Below are 27,056 nucleotides of genomic sequence, written 5' to 3'. Positions count from 1 at the left end.
ATGGACGTGTGCTTATATGAAACCATCCTTCCTTTCTTAAACAAGAGAACGTTTCTCCCAAGGTAGGTCTCGGTCGAATAAACCCCTTCTCCAAAGCTCTTGCAATTAGTTGACTTACACTGCCTGAAGTCTCTTAATCGCCATACGATAGGGTGCTTTTTGAAACAGGCCTCAGCACCAGGTACAGAGATCATGAGAAATCAATCTCTCTTACCGGAGGCATTTCATGGTAATACTTAAAACAGGAATACCATCAGGAGAAGTCTCTACTACTCAACAATCCTCCAATCAATTCTGGTACTTGCTTAGAAATGCCCTTACATTGTCTAGAAAGCTTTGGTACCCCCTTCTATAATTAAAACTGCAAGCTTATAGATTGAAATAATCATAGAAGAGATATACCTCTATCACCTTGAAAGACCAAGCTTCTCTCCTCCACGGAAGCGTGATCTCACTACCTTCTTATTACAGTCTATAGAGATGGAACTGGTTAGACATCCAATCCATCCTAAAATCATATATAAATCCTTAAGAGGTAGTAGCAACAACTGCAACTTCAAATCCTTCTCACATAAAAAAAGCAGGTGTGAACATGATACTTGGAAGCAATCATGCTAGACACCCATCGGTAACAATACTTGACAATGTAGTGGGCACACTATGGAATTCAATGCAATGCTTACATAACAAACTCCTGACAATGAATGAATGCGATGCACCGGGGTATCAAAAGCCTTAACTAGATACACATTGAACATAAATAATACCTGTGATCAATCAGAGACTCTGGCTTTCTTTGCTGCGTGATTAGCAATAAACCCCGGCTATGTACCAAGGTCTCGTACCGGTAACCAGTACTGAAGCGATGCAGTGTGGACTCTAGCTCTGGTCTACCAACTGTAGGCTTTGTTTTTCTCCCAACCTCTGCTGAGGTGGAGGAGCACTGGACCTCCCCTTCCTAGTACCCCTTGGGCATTTCTAGCCTATGTTTGCCAGGCTTAGATGGCACATATAACAAATATTGAGCCAGATAATACATTTCCTTCTATGAGTCTGCCACATTTGTCACAAGCTCTACTGTGAAAAGGAACTCCCACTGCTGTGCAGCCTCTACTTTTCTTCACACTAGGCTCCACCAGAATGCGTCTGAAACTCTGGTCTTTCAAAACCTCCTCTTCTTTGAAGGAAATCTCTCCTCTTTAGTCAGCCTGAAAGTCAATCTCTATCTTCTTGCTTTTCCAACCAAAGCGGGGATTAGGTCCTGCAAAAACTAAGAGGGATCAGTGGCTGGACGAATAGCATCACGAGGCCTGCCAAAATCTTTGACACTTCTCCTCAGTATTAAGGAATAATCTGGGGTGCATTATCGAAGACAACATGGTAAGATTCAGTTCATAGTTGCATAACAGTCTTAATCTCTCTTGCAACCAATCTAATGAACGCTTCCTGCATTCTGCCTCCTTGTCAGTAAAGAGGCACAATACCAGTCCTAAACTCAACAAAAATCTCCCATATAATCTGAGATGCATCACGCTCACCTATACTTTTCTAACATCAGTCCTCTCCCACCATCGTTTCTGCTTCGCCATCCAGAGCAAAAAGTGGGTAGGGTCCCCTTCCTATCTTACTGGACAGTGGCATGCTCTCCACAAATTTTTCTCCACCTTAAAACAATTTACTCTGCATCTATGCGCTCTCCTGCTCCCTAAAGAGTTGTGGTCCGATGTCCCTTGAAATATCTTCAAACTTTATCCACTATAAGTCTCTTGTGAGTCTCTAGTGTCTCCTTCTTGAAAAACTAGGTTGTGGCTTTTGCTCTTGAGAAAGCTGGAATCAACTGTGTCACACCATAATCATCTGAGTGGAACATCCGTATTTAGTTATACTGCACACCACCAGGAGCAGGTATCATAGATGGAACCACACACTACACCACCAGGGGTGTGTTACTAAGCTGGAACAACTGGAACTTCCCTTCCAGTCTGCTCAGTGTTACGCATCAGTTACTTGCTCATCAGTGGCAATCACGCTCCTGATCCATAGCATCAGTACTGGCCGGTCAGTGCATCTCGCTCCTGATCCATAGCCTAGAAACAAATGAAAGTAACCTAAATTCAATAACTCATAAAACAATACCATCCTATAATAAACGTAGTTCCTCTATAAATTCATATATCATCCTAATGGCGCTTTGTATTGATGCATATTAATCTTAATCGCTCTGTACCCACCTCTTGTCACGACCCTGCCCGGTTAGACTTGTATATACGAGGCGGGAAGAAGTCGGACGTTAACAAAATCATTTAAGTATTCTATGTCATTACAATTCTGCCAAAAGACTTTAGATTGGAAAGATACAAGCGCCTCTAATACACAAATCTCATAACACCACATATGTCTAACACAATGTACAAGATGGTATATCAAAAGTTTTGACACTTACTCTGTATGCCATCCAAAAAATCACAAAACACTAAAAACTACAACTACAAGACAGTAAAAAGGAACCTGTCACCCGGAGTACGACGTCGTGTAAGTAAAACCTTCGGTGATCAGCCATCACCTCAGCGTAAGGTTCTCCTGAAAATTTCCCAAAACTCGGGAATGAGGCTACGCTCAGCAAGTGATAACTATACTAAAATTTGTATATCTAAAAAGAACTATTTTGTGGAATAATATACTACACATGAGTTAATAAGTGTCTAAATGTTAAATTGAACATGATATGCCATTTACTTGCCTAAAATATGACATGTGATTGCATAGTTAACTGTAATGTCATAATATAAACATCCGTCCCCGTAGTATCGAATTCATACTGATCACGTACATTCTTCTTTTTTTTTCATGGCCATAGCATTTTCATATAATTCCATCTTGCCTCAAAGCGGTTTTATACTAACCTCTTGATACTCCGTCATCAACAATCACAAACGATGTACATGCTATAATGCAAAGAATGGCATTCATATGATAGGTTAATGACCGTTTTGGACCTTTCATTCTAAGTACCAATGCTTAACATTAAGTAACACTTGCATGAAATGTATCATTAAATACCCTTGCATGACATGACATTAAGGAACAATTGCATGAAATGTATCTCTAAGTACTCTTGTATGAAATGTAAACATTAAACATAGCATAAAAGTTTTGAACAATAAAGGTATACTTGTTTTAGCAATTAGAATCACTTACCTTACACCTTCTTTGCTCTCCCTACTAACAGTCTTGTCTCCTTCTACGGTTCAAGACCTAAAGCAACGTGATAAACGATCATTAGCCTCAATCCTTAACATCTAAAATCCCTACACATCATCTTATACCCTCTTATACATTCATTTATTTTGTAAATAAAAACATTTAATCTAAAATTTTCGGATTAAGAAAAATGCCCAAAATTTTGACTTTCATCTTTTGCCCATTCCTTTCCTTAAGCATGCCAAAACCTCCCCTTTATTTATTTAATCAATAATATTCATTTATTTTCGGATTTATATTAAATTAAAATTTGGAAAAAATATTTTTCTCTCCAATTTGACATTAGAGCCCTCCTTAAGCCCTTAGGAACTAAGTTAGGACACATGCAACCTATAAAACTTAGGTTTGGAAAAACCCTAGGCATTCCCAATTGATTTTCCATTCAATTTCTCTACAAGAAAATTAAAATCTTGCTACCTAAAGCTTGCCTTACACTCCTCTATCAAATCCTCTCAAAATTTTTCAACAAATGAGAAACCCAAATTTTCGGATTTCCATCTTTTTCTCAAGTCTTTTGACATAAAGGGTAGAATACTATAAATCAAGTCAAATCCCAAAGCTTTCCTAAAGAAACTTTCTAAAAAACCATAAACCCTAAAATTTTCTTTCAAGAAAACTCAAAAATAACTTCAAATGTTTGAAGGAAGACTTACCCCAAGTCTTCCTCTTGCCTTTCCTAAGGATTCTCGCCGGAATCTCGCCGGAATCGCCGGCTTGGAAGGAGCTCCCGCCGCTTCCCTTCTCTCCCGTCGCCCTCTCTCTCGGGTCAGCCGAACGAAACAACAAGGGACCGAAAGTTTCAGTCCCTTAGGCGTGAAAAGGACTTAAGGAGAGATAGGAAGGGAAATTATGCATGTGCCCCTCATCCTATTACTCTCCCTACTAAGTCTTGAAGGGTAAAATGGGTAAAACAAGCCAAATGTTATTTAAACGATATTCGGCAAATTTTAACTCCCAAACCGAGCGAAATTTGGTATAAGTTCTTTATACCATTTCGCTCGAAATTTCGAGACGAATCTAATGAAATTTATTTCGTTGAATTCCGACGACATCAAAATTTCACTTAAGTTCGTCGCGGCGCATCGATATGCGTGCGACACACTCAAATGATGAATTTCGGGTTTTACACTAACATCCCTAACGAACTTTCACTAAGCATCAATAACAATCTTTAAAACTATAATTCTATCTTCAATTCTATTAATTTTTATAATATTATCCTTCAAACTCTTATCTATAATCACACCTATACCAGTTATGATATGACTCCTACTAGAATACTGAACACCTTAATTTAAATCCTAAATTGTCAATCTCCTTGGCCTTCTCTCCAACTCATTTAATTTCTTGAATTCTTAGAATATTTATCTTCCTATGAATCAAAATATATTAATTTTATTAATTTGCCTGTAAGGAAACCTATATTTCAAGTTCCAATCATAATCATATATAAGACCACTTCAAGGCAAGAAAAAAATTTAAAATAAACAAAGTTGGGAAGTTCAATTTGAATATAAACCAAACAACCTCCACAACTTATGAGTGCCATCCTTTTCACAGAAGAGCAACTAAATATGCTTCATATTTGATGTAGAAGGTTAATAAAGTGGGAAAAAAAGAGGTAGACATTGTTTATATGTTAATGTCGAAATTCACAAAACAACTGTTTTTGTTGTTACTAACAAGGAGGATAAAAGCCACATAAAGTGAAAACAGTACCAATAAGCTGGCCGTTTAGAAAAATTCGGGCTACATCTCGAATGCTATGTATTGTCAGTGCTGGGTGACTGTCTTTTTCCTTCCAGTATGCGATGTTCTCATCCGAAACATTGATTCTGATTAAAAAAAAGGTTTTATGTTGTTTTCTGCTAAACATATTCATACTTGCGAAACATATATGCATTAAAAGAACATACAACAGAATAGGAGGCCTTTAATCTAATTGTATTTCTTTCTGTACGACTGACGGCTTAAAGATGATAAGTAAAATGCCATACAGTTATTAACATACTGAACAGATCTCAAATCTGGAGGGATGAACATAATAGCAATGTGCATCTTATTCCAGGCATTTATATTACATAAAATACAAGGACATCAATTCTTTCAAAAATGTTCCTAACAAACCTGTTCGATATTGTAACCTGGACAACTCCAATTTAACTACTTGTTTAATTACTCTACATCAAACAAGTTGTCATAAAAAATCAATGATGCTATATTCAGTTCACGTAGCATGTGAGATGCTTAAGTTGTGATGAGTGTTGCATTTTACCTGGTAATATACCATAAGTAATCAGAAGCATCTTTTGTTACATTAAGATGCTCTAGAATTTGTTGTGTTGTGAAGCTGTTGGAATTCCATATGCCTATTGGCTCACTGAAAGCCATCCAGGTACTTGAGACACTAAAATCTTTAGCAGAAAGCAGAAGGTTCCCAGGTGATGTTGTGTTTGAATAACTAGATAATAGAGGACTGGAGGATTTAATGGAAATCTGGGACCCTACCTGAAAATAACCATTGAAGTGTGAGTTAACTCAATAAAATAAAGAACAAAGCCAAATGTGACAAGCAGAATTAATATGGAAAATCTATTATCACATTACCAGATAATATTCTTTTGCTCATTGGCATTTATACAGAATATAATAAATCTCCTTTATGAATATCATATAAGAATGTTTTGGAAGAGGTTTATATGATACTCTAACTCTGCTTTCAAATTGGAGGATTTATGGAAGGAGGAAGAATCGGCATAAGATGACTTATAAAGAGGTATATAAAAATTGTAGTGACAATACTTGTCTCGTTACTAGTGGGTAGATATTCTTCGACTGCAGCACCATGATGATGCGATAAGGCTTTGAAGAGAACATACGAGCTCTTGAGAATCATAGACATTGTTTGGTAAAGATATGAACTGCTTTTGTTTGAGAAATTTGACGTCAGAATCTGTTGGTTGTGCTGGTATGAGCGTCAGAAGGTGCTATATTGTTGTAAATCTTACCCATATCTTCACAACGAAGGTCAATATACATGTAGAGTAGCTTGTTGGTCATCACAAAATTATCAGCATCATTATTTTGCACCAAACAACACAATAGCAGTACAACATTAAAAAATGTAACCTGATATCAAACACAATTTATGAAAGCGAGGCGCTTTGATGGGTTCCCTCCGCCTCACATAATTAGCATTATAGAGAAATTCTGGTATTAGGCATCTTGATTACTCACATAGCAAGAATTAGCATCAACATTCCTTAATTTTGCATGAGATAAGGCCTTCTGATGACCGGATTAGAATAGCAGATGTATTAAATTTAGACTATGTGAAGAAAGAAAGAGGTAGACCTAAAAAAGCTACGTTAGAAAATATTAGAAAGGATCTTTTCTTATTAGAGTTAAATGAAAATTTGACTCTTAAAAGGATACAATAGAGAAAAAGGATTCATGTAGCCGACCCCATGTAGTGGAATAAAAGATTGATGTTGTTATTGTTAAAACTTCAATTAAATAAATAAATACTCATCTTCAAAAACTTTTTCATTCTTAAAAAAAATACTCAAAATCAATATAAGTATATACAAAAGATATATGGCAAAGACAACAGAGAACAAAAAAAAAAGTCATGACTATAAAAAATCATCCAACATATCTATACAGATTCAAATCCCACAACCTACAACCTACCCTCTACTCAGTCTATTCCTTTTCTTTATCCTGACCTAAAATAGATGCAAAAAAAAAAAATCATGAGCAACCATAGCACAGCAGGCCACATTCTACCTACCCAAATCTTTAATAATAATTATCACCAATAATAAAATAAAAATAGTAATGTGAAGTATATTCACCTGTACATAGGTTCAATCAGATGTCTCAAAATAAATAAATGTCCACAGAGCAATCAACAATATCTTTAAAGTATTAATCAAAATAGCAATATAGTAAAAAAAAAAAAAAAATAGTAAGAACTTCATAATCATATCTCATAATAAATGCATTTTAAAATATAATAAAATGTTAGAGTAATCGTTAGGTTTCACAGTGTCCTGCTAACAATAACAAAATCAGAAGTCTGAAGGAAAGCCTTTATGAAATATAAGGTTTTTCATAAATTCACCATATTACAATAACAACAACAACATCAAGCCTTTATCCCACTATGTGGGGTCGGCTACATGAATCCTTTTTCTCCATTGTGTCATATTAAAGGTCAAATTCTCGTTTAAATATAATAAAGAAAGATCATTCCTAATATTTTCTAACCAAGTCTTTTTAGGTCTGCCTCTACCTTTCTTAACATAAGTCAAATCTAATTCCCCTACTTTTCTAACCAGGTCATTGGAAGGCCGCCATTTTATGCGACCAAACCATCTAAGGCGACCATCTCTAATCTTATCTTCTACTGGAGCTACTCTAACATTTTCACGTATATGCTCATTTCGTATCCTATCTCTAAGGGTAAAGTCACTCATCCAATAGAGCTCATCTCTGCCACACTTAACTTAGTATTATGCTTCTCTTTTAATGGCCAACATTCAACACCATAAAGCATTGCAGGCCTCACTTATAGAATTTTCCCTAAAGTTTGAGGGGTACTTTTCTATCACACAACAAGCCCGATGCATTCCTCCAGTTCAACCATCCAACTTGAATTCTGCTGATAATATCCCCATCTATTTCACCATTACTCTGAATAATAGATCCAAGATATCTAAAACGTGAACTTTTATTAATGACTTGATGGCCGAAAGTCACAATCCCCTCACTAGGTCTATTACTACTAAAATTACACTCGATATATTCCGTTCTACTCAAGCGAAAACCATTAGTCTCTAATGTTGACCTCCATAATTCAAGTTTACTTTCAACTCCCTCTCTAGTCTTATCAACAATAAGAATATCATCAGAAAAAAGCATACACCAAGGTACATCCTCTTGCAAATGTCTAGTGAGAACATCCATGACTAAAGCAAAAAGATATGAGCTTAAAGTTAATCCTTGATGTAACCTAACCGAAATAGGGAAATACTTGGTCAAAGCACCTTGTGTTTGAACACAAGTAATAGCTCAAACATACATATCTTTAATGATTTGAATATAAGCATTATTAACTCATTTCTTTTCAAGAACTCTCCATAGCACTTCTCTTGGAACTTTATCATATGCCTTTTCTAAATCAATAAATATCATATGTAAATCCACCTTATTTTCTCTATATTTCTCCATCAAACCTCTTAATAAATATATGGCTTCCATAGTCGACCTAGCCGGCATGAATCCAAATTGATTTTGAGAAACATTAGTATCACGCCGCAACCTATGCTCCATAACTCGCTCCCATAGTTTTAAAGTATGACACATTAACTTAATTCCTCTATAATTTGCACAATCTTGTGCATCGCCTTTATTATTAAAAATAGAAATTAACACACTCAATCTCCACTCATCTGACATCTTTTTAGTCTTCAAAATAGTATTAAAAAGTTTAGTAAACGAAGAAATTCCTTCATCTCATAAGCATTTTCACACCACTATTGGAATATCAACAGGTCCAGCAGCTTTTCCACTCTTCATTTTCTTTAAAGCCCCTCTAACTTCAGTTTTACTAATACACCGATAAAATATAAATCTTTATTTTCATTTAGGGTATTAAGGTCACTATAGTCAATCTTATTTTCACAATTTCATTAAAAAGTTTAGCAAAATATCTTATCCACCTTTGTTGAATATCATCTTCAAAGAAAAATATTTTTGGATCTTCATCCTTAATACACTTCACTTAAACTAAATCCTTACTACTCATATCTCTTTGGTTGGCTAACTTATACATATATCTTTCTACATCCTTAGTATCTAATCTATTATATAAATCACTAAAAGCTAAGGTCTTTGCATCGCAAATTGCTTTCTTAGATTCCTTACGAGTGTGGGTTCCGAAAATTCGGCCCTGGCCTCCCCGCCGCGTTGAAATGCTTTTTTTTGGGCGAGGGGAGTTTTAACGGAATAAGTTCCGGGGTAAATTTTGGATGACAGATGGGTTTGTAGATAAGACACTACCCAGAGATTTCGCCCTCATTTTGTGAGGACTTTATGATCTGAGTTCTGGTTTCTTATAGGCGCAAGCCCCTATAGTTAATTACCCCTCCCAGTAATGAGAGAGAACTTTCAATTAAGGCTAGTCGTCAATAAGATACTTATAAATACGTGTTATTTGACATATAGTAGCAGCATTGGGCATTGAGATAGTTGTAGAATTTGGGAATTTGGGCTGAAAGATTTGGAGATTTGATATTTAAAATTGTAAAGTTCACCATCTTGCACTTAAAGCGGATGGTGGGGGAATGGACGATGGACCTGATCAAGATCCCATGATTCCGTCGTCCCGGGCCATCGTGGTCCCTGGTCTACTTAGTCAGAGGAGGTAGTCGACCCAACCTGACAGAAGGATCCTTGTCGGCAGCCATGGGTTGCTTCGTCCAAGGGTACCTTGTAGACCTGGGGTGAATGTTTGTTTAAGGGGACAAATTTGAATCCACCTTAGCTGACATAGAGCTTTGTGCCCTATCGATCATATCCTATTGATTCGTATCTCAAGGATTTAGTGCCACTAAGGAGCGTATTGGCTTTGGCCATAACCGCTATCTGTGGTGCCATTTGGCGGCAAAACCACTCGGTTCAGAGAACCCCAGATCGTCATAACCGTTTATCCTGCGGTGCCATTTGGCGGCAGACCGCCGATTAGATGACACATACCATGTCCTTACTGGCACGAGATTAGTTTGAGAATGGATCCTAGTGATATTTTCGACTAGGCATTTGGCTCTTTGTGAGCAGAAGTAGATTTTGATTTGTCCACCCCGGCAAACTGTTGTGGAGGGTGGATGGATTTTGCTTTGGGTGATTGATGGATTTATTTCAATTTTAAATATTTTTTGGGATTTTGGGATTTTCTGGAGTTTTGGATTTTTAATGGATTTTTATGAGGCAATTGGAAAGCCTGAAATTAACCCCTCCGGTTGAGATATACATTCAACACGGCCATCATCGGGGTGTTTGAGGTCATCTCCATTTTCTAGATTGAACCTTGTCGACTCTGTCTACTGGTCGACAGAGGATCGGGTTTCTTAGGCTTTATGCCTTTTATTTAGTGAATTCTTTTGATTGTAGGCCTTGAAGGCCTAATATGAATGTATTGAAACAAATACATCGGTCCCCACAACCATGTATTTGTTTGAAGGTTCGAACCCTGTCGACTTCTATTGATCCGTATAGAAGGATCAGGTTCGAACTAGAATTCACTTATTGACCCGCGCAGCATCCCTAGGCGTCACGTGTGTACCAATAACACGCTCGCCGGGGCTCATGCGGGTGATTTTTATATACCCCTTTAGTGTACCTATGTGTATACAATTTATGGTGCAAGTGCATGAGTATTTTAAAAGTATATGTAGACGCCTTCTGTCCGCTTGCATAAATGTTGCGGATCCGGTGGCGTGACGTTGTAGATTGTAGATGCCTTATGTCTGCTTGCATAAGTATTGCAGATCCGGTGGTGTGGCGTTGTAGATTGTAGACGTCTTCTGTCTGCTTGCATAAGTATTACAGATCCGGTGGCGTGACGTTGTGGATTGTAGATGTCTTCTGTTTACTTGCATAAGTATTGCAGATCCGATGGCGTAGCGGCCTTGATGTTGACACCCCCTTTCTGAACTTTGAAGTCAATGGCTGCTGATTTGGAAAGAACTCATTTTAGGATCTTTAGTGTAGAAGACTTGTTATCTCCAGTGTTTGCGGGCACCAGAGCTGTTTTCTTCCTAAAGGGTGGGACCAGGAATAAACTTTGGAACAACAGGAAGTTTTGTTCTAATTTGCTTAAACATCTCTTCCATTCCTCCAGGAGGTATCCTTTTTTCATATATAGAATTATCTTTACGCCCGATATGCTAATGGATCTTAATCACCGTTGTCGTAGGCGATATTTATACTTGTGTCCACAATGGTTCGTTGTGCTTACGATACACATTGTTGTTATCCACAAGTAATCATGCTCATTTGTAGGGACCCGTTGCATCCACTACGAGCTCCTGGAATGGTTTGTAGGAGACCCATTGTTGCCTACATCATGCCCACCTATCACCAATCTCAGGTTGGTAGACGATTACACTTGTTTGTAGGGACAGATCTTTGATTGCTGGTCTCCAGTATTACCATCTCAATCAACATGCATTGTAGGGATTGTCGTAGGAGATTCCAACAGTACATGTAGGAGGGACACCCGTGCATTATGTAGCCATTTATTATTCCCGCAGGTACGATGCTCCCGATCTCGTAGGGACTATTGTAAAAGTCCACTACATTCTTTGTTTATATGCATAGAGGTCGTAGTGTGCCTGCTTGTACCTTGATTTGTCGTATGCCTTGTAGGAGAGCGAGACACTTATTTACAATCAAATGACATTGATTGTGCAAAGGCTGTATTTGCTTTGGAATCTTTGAATATGCCTTTATTGCTAACCCGTTACATGTTGGATTCTTTTGTCACTCGTAGATGAGCCGTATTGAGTACGACCAGTCCTTTATTGCTCGAGTTTATTTTGAGCCCAAGTGTTCAAGTAGAGTTTGGGGTTTACAAGTTTTGGCACAGGTCCTTGCATATTCGTTTGAGTGCACTTAAAGCTTGATTCAAATCAAGTTTGAGTTTCATAATACAAGTTCAAGTCCTTGTTCAAAGTCTTGTTCATCTCATTTGATATCCAAATCAAATGAAAGACCGAGTCCTTTGTCATTCTTAAAAGTTCGGGTCCTTCATCGTTCATGTTGAGCTTGGATCCAGTTTGAGTTCAGAGTATAAGTTTAAGTGACTTTGGTTCAATATCTTCTGAAGTTCTTTCAAGTTCAATTGCATGTTCACTTTCATTTGAATTTGATCCCAATCTGATTTTATTTTATTTGAGTTTGGCCCTTTAAAATCACTTGAATTTTGTTCTGATGTAAGTCTACAGGTCCACAAGTCCACAGTTCATGTTCATTTGAGCGCAGATTCTTGTTCTTTTCAGTTCAAACAGGTCCGAGTAGAGTCGTATATTCACCCGAAATTTCGGCAGCCTTCCGACGTCTCCCCCATTTAGGGGAAAACTATGAGAAAACTGGGCCTTCCCACCACGCACAATAAAGGCGTGTATGGTAGATGTCCTCGGACAAGGACACCGCGGCCGTGCTCTTTCCTCCCACCACGCGCAATAAAGGCGTGTATGGGGCCTTTGGTATCTGTTTAAAAATGCACGGTTTGCTTTCCCCCCGCTCGAGGGTACTTATGTGTGACCCCGCCTCGTCGTAGATGCCGCACCGAGGTCCCATCCCACCATGCGCAATAAAGGCGTGTATAGGCGGTTTTCCGGTGCTCCACGAACACCGAGGTAGAGTTTAGGCGATTGCTCGCCTCGTCGGAGTCGGACCGGGGTCCCATCCCACCAAGCGCAATAAAGGCGTGTATCGGCAGTTTTCCGGTCCGCTACAAACAACGAAAGCGACAATCTGAGTTTAGAGAGTTCGTACCTTCGCGGGCTTGACAGTAGTGGAGGCTTGTGGACCAAGGCAGGAGAAGGCACGACATTTGTATTCTTACTATTATAATTCTTTATTATAATTTACATTAATTATAATAATAATTAAGTAATTATTATTAATAATTAACCACTAATTACCAAATAATTAAAATTAATAAATTAATTATAATTATAATTAATCATTAATTAATTATAATTAATCATTAATTAATAATTATAAATTAATCATAATTATATAATTAAATAATTATTAAACTTAATTAATAAAAATTATAATAAGTAACATAAAATAAATAATATTATATAAAAAAAGAAATCCCTCACCCTTTCTTCCTCTCTGGATCGGCCAAAGACCGGCCGAAGAAGTGCACGGGAGGAAGAAAGTTATCTTCACAGGGAACGAGCTCCCGTCGTCGGTCCCGATCAAAAGGTCGTAGCTTCCAATCCAACTAAAAGGGGAAGTCGTTGTCGGAGTGGAGCCGGTGATGTGCGATAGGGAGAAAGTTACCTTCAAGCAAGCGAGCTCACAGTCGTTGCTTCCAATTAAACTGTTGTAACTTCCGATCTCGTCAGGAAAGGAAAGTCGTCAAGAGCGAAGTCGGACAACATGAGGGAACCGGAGAAGCCGCATGAAGGGTAGGAAGTTTCGAGCGAGCTTCGTCGTTGATTCCGATCAAATTATCGTAACTTCCACTTCGGCTCGAAGGGAACGTCGCAAATGGAACGGGATCGAACAACCAGGAAGGAGGCGAGAGCGAGAGAGGAAGAGATATCGAAGAGGAGATCGGAGCAGAGAGGAATTGCGTAAGAGGAGAGGCCGAAGGCCTCATTTTCTTTCGATATTTAACGACGCGAGTGCATCGTGCAGGCGACGTGGGAGATGCAACCTCGGCGTGCCAGCGACGTAGGAGGAAGTCGTGCGACGTGGTTCGACAGGGAGCATGTAAGATTTGAAATTTTCTCTTTTTTTTGTTCTGCTTTGCTGGCTACAGTTTAGGGTCAACAAATGCCCCCCAACAAATGTGGTACGCGCCTGGAACGAGCCACGTTTGTTGCATGCTAATTGACCCTATGGATCTCTAAATATTTGTACTAGATGTCACACTAGGATTTTCATTTAATGGATCTCCAAAAGCTTGTTTGGATGTCACACTACGATTCTCCTTTAGTGGGTCTCCAAAAGTTTATTTGGATGTCACACTATTCTTTTCCTTCTCCATAGATTCATAAATCTCTTAGATGTATCAATAGATGGTTGATATCTTGTCTAAATTTTAAATATTTATTTGGGGATCTCGGCATGCAGCACGATATCGATCCAAATAAATATTTAAATGCCCCCAGTCTTTAGGGACATTTGTAGAAGTCATCCAGGGTGTTCATTCCATAGCTTTGACTTGAGCCCTGAGATTCTGATCATTCTGTCATGTGCTTTGTGCTGCGGATATTGATGAAGGATTATCTGATTTGTCTTTACTGACTTCTCAGAAAATTTGTATGTCTTCTGCCCTTTGCTTCTAGCTTTGTCGGGCTTGATGAAGGGGTAGATGCCGGTGACCTAAACCCTTTAGGTTTACGTTAGGTCAGTGACAAATAGTCATCGGTCCAGAGCTTTGTGCATAACAAACTTGTTGATAATGAAATCCTCTTAGTTCGGCCTTAGGCTTTGTGTGAACTTTGGGATAGTTTTCTTCGGTCCTTTGCTTTGTGCTTTAACGGACTTGTTGAAGAAGAGTTCCTTCGATCCTCTCTTTATGCTTGACAAATTTGTTGAAGGATTTGCAGGTTCTGGATTCAGTTGATAATACCGAACGTAGGTAGTATCTTGATCCTTAACCACTTAAGGAGACTTTAATCTGAGTCACTTGAGTTTATCAGATCAGGAGAGCTGGGATTTGACAGCTCTTCATCCTCTAGTTACTGAGATGGGGGTTCCTCTACTACGGCCTTTCTTATGGCTTGTTGAGTAGATGGAGCTGCCAGCGATTCGGCCATATTTGGGCTTGTTGGATCCGACCTCTTACGCCCATTCAGGCTTCAGACTTGAGCTGTGGGAATTGTGCTTCCCAATGCTAACTTTACTGAAGTTGGCAGATATGGAGTCATCCTTCGTGGTTGTAGATTTGGGAGCCTACGAACATTTAGTAATTGCCTGAGACTCATCCTTCCGCTAGAACTTTGATTCTTCAGTCATTTGGGAGAATTTTGTAGACTACGATCACTTGAGCTTGTCGAGTCAAATTTGCCTTCGTTCTTCCTACAGTCCCTATTGACGGGTTGACGAAGTGGAGGTTCCACTACTACGGCCTTTCTTATGGCGTATTGAGTAGACGGAGCTGCCAGCGATCCGGCCATATTTGGGCTTGTTGGATCCAACCTCTTACACCTATTCGAACCTTAAGCTTCAGGCTGTCGAAAGACTTCAAGCTTTTTCGGCTCAATTTGTTGGAGTGTGTAATTACAAAAAACTCTTTCTTGACTTTTGAACCTTGGTTTGTTGGAGAAGGTGATGTCTCTAACTTTTGAAAGATCACCTGCATATACTTTGAAAAACAAGTATCTTTGTTCTTTAGCACAAAGTAACATTTGAATTGATAATTTTAAATATTTATTCGCCTTTATGTTACCTTCCACACTTGCTACAACTGTTTACACTTAAACTATCACTGATACTATACTTCGTCTTCTTTCAATTAAACTTTCTACCTTGTGAAAGAGATTTGCTATGTGAATACTGAGGGGCTCCCATAACTTCATCGCTTCCTCTTCTCAAAATCGCGTCTTCTTTGAGTGTTTTGCAGGTCCATTTCTATCCTCCTAGCCCTTTCCACTAATACTGGATAATCTTCAAATCAAAATGGAACAAGAGGCTGTCTAATTGCATCCTTCAATCCAAATAAGAATCAGTGACATTTTTCCTCTACATTATGTACTAATTGAGGAGCATATATGGCTAATATTGTAAATTCAGCCTCATACTGCATAATTGATCTATCCCCTGCACCAATTTCATAAACTTGTCCTGCATCTGGCTTCTCACAAAAGATGGTACAAACCAGTCTCTAAATACCTGAGTAAAATCATTCCACTTAATTTGCATGTTAGGGATTCCTCCAAATTTGTCTTGATACAGACCTCTCCGCCACCTTTCAGCTTCTCCATCAAATACGAAGGTCGCTAAAGAAACTTTTCTCTCATCTGGACAGTACATTCCTTAAATCTTTTCAATTCTTAGTAACTAGTTTTCAGCTTCTATTGGTCCCTCAACTCCTTTACATAGTGGTGGTCTCATGTCTTGATATAGTTTGAGATACTTATCCATAGACATTCCACCGCCACTGCTACTTCCTAATGATTGATTCCTTGAGTTTTGAATCAACTGAGTCATACTTGCCATCATTTGTGCCAGTGCATCAGGATTAACATTAATATTAGGCACTGATCTTTCCATTTCCTCTACTTCCTCCTCTTCTCCAAAATCATTTCGGTTCCTATTATCAAGAAGATAATCCATTCTACATTAAATCTTTAAATCATTAATAATCATCCTAATAGCTCTTCCAGTACATTTAATATCTTTAAATTCCTAATCTGTGCACTTCAAGATATAGAACTTCTTATGTTGCGACATCACCTTCACCGCAGCTTTCAAATAAGAGTCTATTGATTGGACCAAGTTACCTCTCACAGTGACTTCTTGACCGCCTATTAGGAACATGATCACCATGTGGTAAGTTAAGACAACATCTATTTTCATGTTCAATAGCAGTTGCTAAAAAATGACATTAGAGGTGGCATATGCGTTCACCATAATAAATTTGTCCATCGTGATGCTCTCCCTTACCCAATGTAAAGGGTAGGGAGAATATTTCTTCAATTTCTCATTGCCCTCCAAAGAGGCTATAAGGTGGACCTGGAGTTGAGGCAAGATAAAATGTAAACAAGTTCAATTTTTAAATGCATCTCTACAAATTATGTTGACAAGTTTCAAATGTTGATCTGGTAGTCGAAGATTAGGGCAGTAGAAAACACTGCATTGTTAAACGAATAATGCCACTCACGGACCAATCTTTTTTAATGAATGTGACTTCGGCCACTAGCATTTAGTCCATAGTTGCTGCACACAGGAAAATCTATGGGACAAGTCGGGAAAGAGGACTCAATCATGTTGTTGTACGCCTCAATGTAAACATAGCCGTTGATGATTTCCAATAACTCCATCAATGCCAATGTTGCTATAAATATGGATTTGACAATTATAGAAACATAGATATGACTCTCTGATTGCACATGAATAGCCATTTATAATGAGGTTCTAGCTCCATGAGGTGAATACCTATGGTTGATGAGTGTTTCTCATGATAGTGCCTCGAGCTAGTTTCGTTGGTGAGTGCTCCATGCGAACCTAGCTCGGGACTAGCATGACTTTTGAGGTCATTAATGTGAGTGGTAGGTGTCCAACTCCTTTACTTTTGATTAGGGGCCCTCTGAGGGACGAGTCACCTTGGTAGGAGCGACTTTACCTTTTAGATGAGTTTTCATGAGGCAAGTACCTCCTTGGTCGAGACCTGCTGTTCAAAGTTTCTCCCTAAATGTGCTTCCTTGGTCAAGCTCCTGAGGGGTGAGTGCATGCTCCTGTTGGACATTATTGAGGAAAGGCCCCCTCTATGTTGGATGAGCGCATCTTGGTTGAGGTCCTCCGAGGCATGCTCGACTAATCCTAACAACTTGCCAGTACCACATATTTAGCGTACACAAGGTATAATCTTTGCACGAGACAAGGGCATTGGTATTGTCATTTTTTCAGTAAAGAAAGTCATTTTTCCACTAGTTAAGGGAACCGGTTTCAGCATTTCTTTAGTAAAGAACGTGGAATTATCAGATTCTTAGTTATCAAATTTGAAAGCATGAAAGTGTCTTTCATTGAAAATAAAAATCTATAATTAAAAGGCAGCACCAGAAATGAGTGGAAAGATGAAGACGAAATGGAAACAGCACAGCCCAAAACACACCCTTTAGCACACACAATAGCACTGCACTTTGAAAATGGTGAAATATGCTCTGAATCTCACCTGAGCGGTGTTAAATGCTAGATTCTTGCAATCTGCTAATACGATGACTGACCAGGGGGGTAAAGTGTAGTCATTGCCAAAAAGTTTTACTGCAACTGACTTGTCCTCATCAATGTTTGCAAGAAATGCCGAGCAAACGCTCAAGTTTTTTGGAAGTCTTTCATTCATTTTTACTGGAACATTGGAGTAAACATGTGCCTACAAATACACGTCATTTAATTTATTGAAGGAAGTAATGCCAATCCAAATAAAACAGAAAGCACGTAATCATAAACTTCGAGCAGATCCCACAAGCAGTAAGTCTGCTGCTTCTGTAGCAGCAATATATTATGTGAAAGCATTTCAAACTCTCACTACACTTGTGTACATGAAGAGATCATAATACACTCAGAAAATACAAAATTAACATTTTAAGAAGCAGATATCTACTTCTTTTGATCAAAACCTTTTCTAGTCCACTAAGATATACTGCTTGAAGAAATTATTTCTTTACGCTGGTATTGAATACGCAACAGAAAAAGAGAAAAAATAAGATGTAGTAAACAGGATATTTATATACATGAACGAAAGTGAACAGAATTAATGATGTCGATTTAAGTTGTCTAAAAACAAGCTCAATAAGACTGATGTACTATGGAAGCTGTTAAAGAACATGTGCTAAACCAACTTAAATTTCGTTTTCTTTTTCTTTTTCCTTTTTTCTTTCTTTTTTTTGCTTGAATAGACTAACTAGGGAAAACAGAGCAAGATGATTAAAATTCGCCACTAAAAAAGAAAAGGTAACCCTAAGTAAAACAGAAAACATTGAGCCTTTAAACAAATAGGGATTACAACCCACCCCCACGCCCCCAAAAAAAAAAAAAATTGCACAAGAACACAACAAAAATCCAAATAAACCAGGCAATACACCAGTAACTCCTGAAAATTAACAAAGCACAAAACAAAAATCCAACCAAAGATGAGTTGTCATAGAAACACCACAACATCAGAATATCAAAGAATGTCCAAGATATGAGAGATTGTAAAGTAGAGATCAGCTAGGTAAAATTATCAGATAGACCACCATACAATATGGATGAAAGAAGTACAAGCTAGAAACCACTTAGAGATCTTCAAGCTAACCAAACTCCCAACAAAATAGAGGACAGATAAATTGAGAAAGAAATAAATATCAAGATCAAGATCAACACTCAAGTTAAAACATAAGCATGAAGTTCGATTACTTGAAGAATAAGATAGAGCATGTTGACACAAATGGAAGGTTGGATTAGCATTCCCTACTTGTGCGGTTGGCCACCTCCTTCAAAATTCAAACACGTGTTAAGAATGTTGGAGAATTTTTGTTATCCTCAAACGGATTGCATACTTTATAATCGAGTACGGCATAAGAACTTGATATATTATCCCGAAGGATAAAAATATCATTTCCTTATGGACTCAAAAATAAAATTTACAATTTGAAACAGAGATTCCCCCATTCGATGTTTGGTCGAATGGGGTTTATTTTATTCCTAGGGTACAGACGTCTCATTGGGGCAAGCCCCTATGGTTAATTACATCCCAAGTTTTGGCTTGGGAAGACTTTTTAATTAAAGTACTGATTTTCTTTTCTTTTTGAAGTCATTTAAACATTGGCTAAATTTGATTTTTGAAATCCAAGAAAGTCTTATTTAAAGGATTTGGTCCTTTAGGAATTTCAAGGAGTTGATCAACTTAGAGTCAGATTTTGGAATGAGAGCCAAGAGAGATAAAGTAGAAGCACTTGATTCTGAGAGAAACTCAGAGGTGCTCAAACTATCCTATGTTAGGTTTTACATTTTTTAATCTAATTTTGGTTTAAGTTGATATTTTAATTAGAGTTGGGGCTTACATTCCAACAATGCTTATTGAAGGGATTGCCCGAAAGGTGAGGACTTATAGGGTGATTTAGAATCAACCCATGCCTCAGATCCTAGAACTAAGGTAAGGACTACCAATAGGTAGTGCCTCGAACCTAAGTCTATCGAGTGCAAAGGGGCTTACAAACTACACCTCACATGAGGCATAGTCTGCCCGACCTCTGGATTTACTGTCCCGCCTGGAAGGGACTACCAGCTAAACCCCCCTAATCGCTTTTAAAACCATGTGTCTTGGTCTCAATGCAAATGTAGAGTGAATGTTATTTTTATTTAGAAGGTAGGACTTATAACTTGGTTTTATGGCCAAGATGCCTAATTATGTGGGTATGTGATGCAATCAAAAAATATAGGGGACCCTATATTTTTTTATCACAAAAAGGAAAAAGACTCTATACTATGTAATAGAAGAGACACAAATAATATCATTTTATAAAACTATTACAACTTGGACACTTACAAACTGGACTCAAACAAGACACCCTAAACTTGCTTCACTTTGAGAAGAAGGATACAGATGGAGTGGCACTTGCGGAGAGACGAAAGAGATTATAAGTCAAGAAGAATGTTGGAAAGAGCTCGCAAGATTTCCGGAGGGGATAAGCAAGAAGGTGGACAAAGCTCGCAAGCTTTTCCAACGAAACCCGTAGGTTTACATTTTCAAAAAATCAATCACATAACATTCACTTTTTAAACATTACAAGCCATCTCATATATATAGGTATGAGAAGAGAATACGAAAAGACTTGGCATTGAATTCACACACGAATCCAAGCACACACAAGCATGGAAACCCCCCTATGCATTCACGGAAAACAGGCCAACCCAGGAACCGAAGGAGCCACCATGGGAGCCGAAGAGGCCGCACGGAACCAAGGCGCCAAAGCCACGGGAAAACCCCCAAGCTCGGAAAACCAGCAGCCGGTCAGAAATCCAACGGCCATGGCACGGAAAACAGCAGCCCACCGTGGAAGCAAAGGAGCCACGGCATGGGAAATAACACTTCTTGGAATTCCAAAGACCGGTTTGGAATTCCAAGAGACAAACATAATTAAAGACATAAAAATAAATAAAAATTACATTTAATAAAAAGATAACTATGAACTAAAATGTTAGCTAATAAGAGTTAACCCTTAGTTCAATAACTGAACTAAAGACCAGCTCATAAATGAGCTGAAATTTCAGCTCAATTTTGATTGAGCTTGTAAACTCGAGTGAGGCCAAAATTGATTTATTTTGGATATGAGTTGACCACCCCTTGTCTACATCAGTATGCATATGCTGACTCACAGAAAGAAAGAGTTTTTTTGTTATATGATCCTTAAGTGAGGGTTTTCTATATGCAACACATTTGGGCTATGCATGATCGTTTTCATTTTAAAAATTTGGCCGCTTGAAGGGAACCATGCAAGACTTTCTTATTTGTTAGAAAATCATGGAGCATAAATCAATTTTTAGATTAATTACATTTTAATGAGTAGAAATCTTATTTTTGTCCTAATAGCCTACCACATCAAACAGTCCAAGCCATACCTAAACAAAGCAAAGAAAGAAACTTAGGAAAAAGATGCATTTCTATTCCACAATCAGGTAAACAATCAAAGCATGCTTTTATTTATAAATAAAGTGCAAAGAATGTAAATAGAGTCTGAGTTATTACAAACAGGTTTGGCAGCTGAGTTGTCTGCCATTATACAACCCAATCAAATTATTATAGACTCTACTTGTAGGGGGTCTTCGGACTCTTGACTTCTGAATGAACATTGGGCTTTACCTTCGACAGGTACATCCTTCTAGTCCACTTCCTTCTTTTGCTCCAAACCCCCACAAGTTTGATACAATCACAATTCTATCAAATACATGTTTGAAAAGAAAAGAGACTCAAACCTGCAGTGGATTAGAAGCAGTTTATATAATAAAGCATTACATTCAGAATTTTGCTTAGCACTTATAGTGTCAAACACATGCTTCTACCCTATTGGCCACATCTTTTGGGGGGGTTTAAGCAGCACCTATCATGCAAGCAATTTATTATTTATGAGCGCCCTCCTTTTAGATATGGCCACCTGCAAGAAGAACATGTATATTTCTACACTATCCACTTAAGGGCAAGTGCGCACAACGCAGACAATCCAATAGGCAATCACTCCACAACATCAAACACATGCGCAGAAAAAGAAAATTCTAATCCTAGCATGCCTAAGGGGTTGTGCACCTAAGTGTGTGAGTCTTGTGTAACATGTCACACTAAGAGTGTTTGGTTTTATTTTGGAATGAAGATGTTTAATCTTTATCCAAGGGTAATTTCACTTTAAGTTTTTTGTGACTTAAAGATTTTATTTAATTTTTAAGTGTTTCATATTTAGGAGAGTTATGAAGAACCCATAAAGTAACTATATGCTTGCTTTTGGGCAAGCCTGTTACTTATGAATCCTAAGATACAATGATGTAGGCATCCCGCCTTTTAGGGGAGATGATTGATCATTGTATCAAAAGGAACCTAAGTGATTTTTAAGTATTTTAGAGTTCTCTTAGCATTTGGATAAAAGAAGCATCTATCTAACAGGGTAAGATAGATATGCCTAACGGGTTGCACTTAGGACTTTGTGAAATTCATCCAATAGGGTAGGATGGACTTTAACGGATTGGATAATTCCTAAGTGACATCTATGGGTTTAGTATTTTAAATGTCAAAGGAAAGATCACTCAATTCGGGTTGAATGAAAGTGATTAATTAGATTTGGATCTTAGAAAGGTGTCCAACATATAGCTTTTGAGCTACATGTAGGAGAATTCTCCTTAGCTTTTGGAGTTAAGAGGAGAAAGAAGGAATCCAACATTTAGCTTTTCGGCTAAATGTTGGAAAACTCCCTTTAGCTTTTGGACCTAAAGAAAAGGGGAAATCTCCTACAACTTTGGAGTTGGAGGAGAGTTGGGAACAAGCTAGGAGTTTGACTCCTTTGCTTAATATGGAATTATTTGTTGAGTTTGGTTCAACAAATAAATAATTTTTGGATTGGACTACTTATTGATTTTGATTCAACAAATAAATGATTTTCAAGTATCTAATTCACTCAACATGGGTTGAATGAATGAGATTTTCATACAACTTTTCAGTTGTAGAAAGAAAGAAAATTTCTCTACAAATTTGGTTTGTAGAGAAGAAAGGGAGAAATGTAACTTGAAGGTTGCAAAGTGGAAGATTTTTTTTGAACATTTGGTGTTCAAAGAAAGAGACATTCACCCATCAAATTTGAGTCAATAGGATGAGAGGAATTCCTATAACTTTTGAGTTATAGAAATGAGGGAAAGAACATGCAACTTGTGAGTTGCAAATTCATAAATGTTCCTTAAACTTTTGATGTTCAAAGAAACAAATTCATTTGCCTAGCTTGAAGCTAGGCAAACGAAGGGGAATTTGGAGATTTCCTATAATTTAAGCTTGTAGGATAAGAAGTAGCCTAAAGTACAACTTAGTGTTGCAAATTGGAGGAGTTTCTTTGAATGCTTGGTGTCCAAAGAGGGGAATTCATCCTCCCAACTTGGGTTTGAGAGCATGAAGACAGATTTAAATGCTCTCCTACAATCTTGGCTTGTAGGAAAAGGAGAGGGACATGCAACTTATGGGTTGCAAGTTCAAGAACAATCTTCGAACATTTGGTGTCCAAAAGAGATGTATACATTCTCCTAATTTTGAGTTTCAGGGGAATGAGATTATTTTCCTACAACTTTTGGGTTGTAGAAAGGGGGAAATCATGTGCAACTTAGAGATTCCACATTTATGAGTGTCCTTGAACATTTGGTGTTCAAAGGGGGATAAATATTCCCTTAAATTTGGGTTTAAAAGAATGATAGGACTTTCTACAACTCTTAAGTTGTAGAAGAGAGAAGCTACAAACAACCTTTGGATTGTATGTTGAAAGAGATTCCTTGGACATTGGGTGTCCAAGGAGGAGTGTTCATTTGCCTAAATAGTGGCTAAGCAAATGAAATGAAAGAACTTGATGTTAGATCTCAAGTTTAAGAGCTTACAACCTTATGCATAGGGAGATTGGTGGTAGCTCCTAAGATGAGTTAAGAGTCATGCAATGATACATTTGGAACTTTGAGGAGGTTCCAATCAATGTGCATGAAAGGGATGATGAATGTTTGTTGACTTTGTCACAACAAACAAAGGATTGGTGACTTAGATTTTATTTCTAAGGTTTAGGACCATGTAACGATATTAGTTGGAGTCTTTAGAGACTTCAATTTTTCATACATGAAAGAGAGGGGTATCCATTTATTGGTTTTGTGACTCAACAAACAAAGGAAGGAGCTTAGGATTTGGCCCCAAGCTCCAAATGATTCATGCAATGATATGTTTGGAGACTTGAGAGGTCTCCAATGAGCATGCTCGAGGAGCCTTAGGACATCTTGCATGAGTAGATCTTTGTTGGTTTTGAGTACCAACAAAGGATGTAAGAGAACTTGGAATTTCGATCCAAGTTTCAAATGATTCATGCACCCTAACACTTGGAGCTTTGAGAATGCTCCAAGCATTATGCACGAAAGAAGATTCCCCATTCTTCCATGAATGTTTTGGATCCATGGAAAGAGGAGATGCACATATGACAGGAATTTCCCTATGTCTTTTAGAGTGTTTTGGATTCAATTAGGAGAGGGAATAATGATTTCCTAAGGCTTTGGAGAGGTCTCTAGATCAATTTTGGCATGATATAGAAACTTTGAAAGTTTAGTAATCCTAGCAAGAGCTCTAGGAAATATGATTTTGACTTATGTTAAGGCATGAAACACACCCAAAGCTTCTAAGAATAGTCCAATCAATTGGTTATGAATGGTGATCGAAGGTTTTCTAGGAAGGTCCTAAATATCTGTTTTGATAGGATTTGATTTATTAAAACATTGATGTGAGGTTCCAATCTCTAAGGATTTTGATCATTTCATTCAATGATTGAATTTGGAAACTCACACAAATGGAGAGGTAAACTTGAGCATGATGGCTTATGGGCCTTTGAGGCCATGTCATATCTCAAGCCCACTTCAAGGTTAGATAAGCCTATTTGGTTCATTCCCAAATCCCAAATGTGGTGGATGAACCAACAATGACTATCACTTGTGTGCTCTAAATTTAGTGAAAAGATTAATCATGAATTTGGTTGGTCATAGACATTGTGGGGTCTACAACATGACCTTTGAGGGTCTATGAGAAACTCCACAAAGATCGGTTGTTAGTGGTATTGTTTTCAACCAAACACATTCACATTCACTAACTTGTAGAGACTATCAATTCCTACATGCAAACTCTCCAAAGTTTATATCAATTTTGTCATGACACAAAAATTGGATAGTTTGCATGCTAGAGGATCATTCACCATCATTCTTATCCATGAGAATTAAGAGGAGCAAAGCATATTGAAGTAATTCAAAAACACATAAGGGGTGTCTTATGAGTCTTTGGAAACCCACATCTAACCCAAGTTTGCCCAACAAATTAAATGAATATGCTTAACAATCTCCCAACAATTTTAAAACTGTGCGATCCTTAGAGAAAGAGACCTACACTATTTTATTTAGATCAATTTTGGCATAATCTCCTTAACACCATGCAATTGATTTGGCCAAATGCATAGCCTCCAAATTTGGGTGCTGTGACGACGGAGCCTAGGTTTGTTATAGGCGACGATTTGAACACAATATGAATGCTATTACATGTATTTGAGAGGTGTTGGATATCAATCCAACACCCCTACACGCGTTGGCATGCCTCTTTGAATCTCACAAGAGAGCAAACAAATGGAAATCACCGGATTTCCGCTGTTTTGCGGAGAGGACAGCGCACATAGGTTTTGGGGAAGCAAACAAATGAGGTTTCTAAGGGACCTATGGCTTGGGGACGTCAAACTCACATCAATGGCCTTGGGGGACCCTAGGTTTCACTAAGTTTTAGGATTTTACCTCACCCGGGTTGCCCTAGCGCTCCAATCCAAGCTCCAAGCACTGTCCAAGCTCTGATTCAAGCTCCGGATCGCTGTCCAAGCTCCAATCCGTGCTCCTAGTTGCTGTCGTTGATGTTCCCAATGTCGTCGTTGCTGTCCAAGCCTTTCCGGAGGGTGGATTTGCTGTCCAAACTGCTCCGAACAGCAGTTTGCTGCCCAAGAATGCTCCAAACAGCAGTTTTCACTATTTGAGTGCTCCCGGAGGTCGTCGTTTGCTGTCCAAATGCTCTAAACAGCAGTTTTTACTGTTTGGAAGCCTTCGGAGGCTGCATTGTTGCTGTCCAAACCTTCCAGATGGTGGATTTGTTGTCCAAAGCGCTCCAAAATCTCCCAAGTGCTGTTTGGAGGCTTCCAACAACCTCCTTGTTGCTTCGAGGTCGCCGGAATTGATTTGGAAGGAAGGAGAAGCCTTCCACCTCATCCTAAGGGCAAAAGAAAAGAACTATAGCAGTTCTTTGTCCCAGATTTTAAGATAGGAAGAGGATATCAACGACAAATTGAAGTAAACGACTGACTTTGGGGGCTTGGCACCTGAATAACGCCGGCAGCTTGAAGGATCGCACCAAACCACGAGAGAAGGCAGTAGGGTGGGTTGGCCAACCTTGCTAGGGCCGCTCCTCCCTCTCTTTCTCCCGAAGACAGCAAGCAAAGGGGGGAGGAATCCCCCCACCCCCCCTTCCCTCTCTCCCGCACTCGCCTGGGACGGACGAACCGCACGGGAGAGCCGAAAATGGCTCCACGAACGAGCTCCGCCTCTCCCCTTTCTCTCGCTCTTTCTCTTGCTCGGGGCGGACCAAACGAAAAAATGGGGAGCCGAATGGCTCCCCCCTTCTCATTTGCATGTTCTTGGAGAGCACGAGCAGCAGGCCCTTTCCGCTAATTCGCCCAATCAGGCTTCCCCTCGTGAGGAACGAAGGAAATGAGGGGGATTTCACATGAAATTTGAACCCTAATTTGGAAATTTTGATTTAAAAATTAATTTAGCCCCAATTGATAAATTAGGGATGAAATTGAGCCCGAATCGGACTCGACTCAAACCGATTTGGGTCGGTTTGGATCCGATTGGGTCCGATCAAGATAATTTTGCGAAATTAAGCTTGAATCGGCACCGAATCGCGTCGAATTGAGCTCGACGACGCTCGACGGGGTTCTATTTGATTTGTTTCTCTTCAAATTTAATTAAATTGAATGGAATTTAATTAAATCGTGGTTTAATTTGGGACAATTTCGCCTCAACGACATTCGATTGGGTCG

The 27,056-nt window shown here is 38.5% G+C and overlaps 1 protein-coding gene across 3 annotated transcripts in view; it reads right to left on the bottom strand.

Annotated features, from left to right (window-relative positions):
• The window catches only part of LOC110105786 (beta-galactosidase 15-like), a 46,911-nt gene extending 20,209 nt beyond the window's left edge, over window positions 1-26,702 (bottom strand). The window contains exons 1-5 of one of the 3 annotated variants that reach the window (XM_028693638.1): window positions 26,334-26,702; window positions 25,762-26,224; window positions 17,909-18,106; window positions 5,537-5,769; window positions 4,981-5,096 (exon numbers count right to left, since the gene is read on the bottom strand). In XM_028693638.1, the coding sequence (XP_028549471.1) occupies window positions 4,981-5,096; window positions 5,537-5,769; window positions 17,909-18,076 (517 nt within the window). In that variant the 5' untranslated portion in view covers window positions 18,077-18,106; window positions 25,762-26,224; window positions 26,334-26,702. Of the gene's footprint in view, window positions 1-4,980; window positions 5,097-5,536; window positions 5,770-17,908; window positions 18,107-25,761 lie in introns of all 3 variants that reach the window. The other 2 variants (XM_020835428.2, XM_028693639.1) reach the window with 2 other exon arrangements.
• Window positions 26,703-27,056: the final 354 nt, after the last annotated feature.

The sequence above is a fragment of the Dendrobium catenatum genome, unplaced genomic scaffold (genome assembly GCF_001605985.2).
Source record: "Dendrobium catenatum unplaced genomic scaffold, ASM160598v2 fragScaff_scaffold_334, whole genome shotgun sequence".
NCBI classification, from domain to species: domain Eukaryota; kingdom Viridiplantae; phylum Streptophyta; class Magnoliopsida; order Asparagales; family Orchidaceae; genus Dendrobium; species Dendrobium catenatum.
The sequence above is the reverse complement of the archived record's forward strand: the minus strand, read 5'-3'. Positions and strand labels throughout refer to the sequence as shown.